The sequence below is a fragment of the Limulus polyphemus genome, unplaced genomic scaffold (genome assembly GCF_000517525.1).
Source record: "Limulus polyphemus unplaced genomic scaffold, Limulus_polyphemus-2.1.2 Scaffold4640, whole genome shotgun sequence".
NCBI classification, from domain to species: domain Eukaryota; kingdom Metazoa; phylum Arthropoda; class Merostomata; order Xiphosura; family Limulidae; genus Limulus; species Limulus polyphemus.
Window position 1 is genome coordinate 44743 of NW_013670250.1, and position 2119 is coordinate 46861.

At 31.9% G+C, this 2119-nt stretch overlaps 1 protein-coding gene across 1 annotated transcript in view; it reads right to left on the minus strand.

Annotated features, from left to right (window-relative positions):
* Positions 1–1852: 1852 nt before the first annotated feature.
* LOC106471470 overlaps positions 1853–2119 on the minus strand; it is a 29790-nt gene continuing 29523 nt past the window's right edge. Inside the window, exon 7 of the mRNA XM_022400081.1 lies at positions 1853–1932. Coding sequence (XP_022255789.1) covers positions 1853–1932 — 80 coding nt within the window. The remainder of the gene's footprint in view (positions 1933–2119) is intronic.

Sequence of the window (2119 nt, forward strand, 5' to 3'; positions counted from 1 at the left end):
ATAGCTCACTTATTACCTTAGTAAAACACTTGAATCTTGCATGAAAGGAAATACATACATTATACATGAAAGTTAAGCCTAATATAATAGGGATATTTATAACCTTCACTTGCAAAGAACGTGCCACTACCCCACCTGTTGCATTGAGAAAACTTAGCTGATCGGGATTTGTCAATAAAACTGGAAATTATTCTAAAATGGCTTCATTATGTATAAACAAGGATGTACACAGATAAATTTACACATGAGTAAATGCGTTTAATATTAACGCTCACAGATAACTTTAAATGTGGCGTTATGACACACAAAATGAATTTTCTCAGATAACGTCGCCGCATATAAAAACGAATGTTTAGAGACAACTTCACGGGTGGTGTTTTAGCATATAAAAAATTAACGTTCACACACATAACTTTACACGTGGTTTCATCGCATACGGAATGAACGTTCACACACATAACTTTACACGTGTTTTCATCGCATACGGAATGAACGTTCACAGATAATTTGAAATGTCGTGTTGTTACACATGGAAATGAATTCTCACCGATATATTTACAAATGATGCAATGAAAACAAATTCAGTGGACACGTGGTGTTATCACATTCAAACTTAATGGTAGTAATTGAAGTTACTACTTTTTGTTATGTGAGAAATAGACATATACTATGGTGTATATTCTCAATCATATGTTACATATTGGCGGTATCTGTGTACGAAAATACAGCCAATAGATAACGGACGTACAGCATGATATATAGGGTTCGAAGATAGTAATAAAGGTCACTTATAATGTATATCTTTCATTGCGAGTTATAAATACACACTGCTATATATATATATATGTAATATAATCTATTTTAAGAAGCAAATTAATTCATAGATGGCGTTTCTCAAAATAGAAGTTCAATTATATTTGTATATATTGTTTTTTATTATTACTTAAGTAGTGACATCGTTTCACCATGAAAACTGCATAATGAATTAATTACTTCAAAATAGTGGTCGTATCAAACTAGTCCCCTCTTATCTCACAAAATAAACTTGACAAACTGTATAATTCTTTTCATATTTTTTCGCTTTTAAATAATAACAAAGAGTTATTAATTTTATTTATTAGAGATATAAGTATACCTCTAAAAATGACAAAGGTTTTACATTATATAAATGAATGTTATTAAAAATAGAACGTTTCACTTATAGATATTGACTCGAGTTTGGTCACGTGAAATACTGCTAGGACTAGACGAACATGTATGTTAGCAGTAAAACTGTGAAGCTCTAATCTAACTGGTATTATACGAAAGGCCTCGTCGGCACGGTATATAGCAAATGTAGCCTGGTTCACATACTATTATTACATATTCTTCTTTTCTTTCACTCATAAATTATTGGAATAGTGTTAGTGACAGATCGGAAAGTGGAGACGGCGTTATTCAAGTGCTGCCATCTATGGTATAAAATTCAAGATACAAACTCAGCAATACACAGTGTATATATTTGTCACATTTATGCATGGGCTACGTGGTTTTCCGATATAGTATAATACATTAATAGGTTGTTTGATTCATACATAATTGTTTTGATATGAAGACTTCAAAAATTTGAATCCAAATTTTTTAAAAACAAATACAACGTACAAAAACTTACCTTTGCGAAGAATCGGTGAATTTGGTTTCAATTTCCATAGCTTGCAGACGATTTTCTTTTAGCGGGGTTTCAAAACATAATTGAAAAGCCTCTCAATTTCAATCAATTTATAGAATAGAAATCCAATAATTATAATAGAATTATACTGTGTGCACCAAAACCAATAAGAAGAGAAAATATAGCGATAAAAGAACGTTCAACTCACAAGTTCCTGATAATTGCAAAGGCTCTTCCATCGCCACCGTAGGCATCGCAATCAGATACTCTTCCCTGGTGTAATCCTAAATAAAGATAAAAATAATAGCAGGGTTGGTCGTTTTCAGTCAACGTTAACTTAAAATATAAATACGTTCCATATAAAGTCACATAACAAACATTTCCATGTGAAGACAGGTCCGAACAGTTCCAGTGGACCAGGTCCAAGCCCGTTTGGAGATTAAAAGAGTCCCGTTTTTTTTTTAAAAAAAA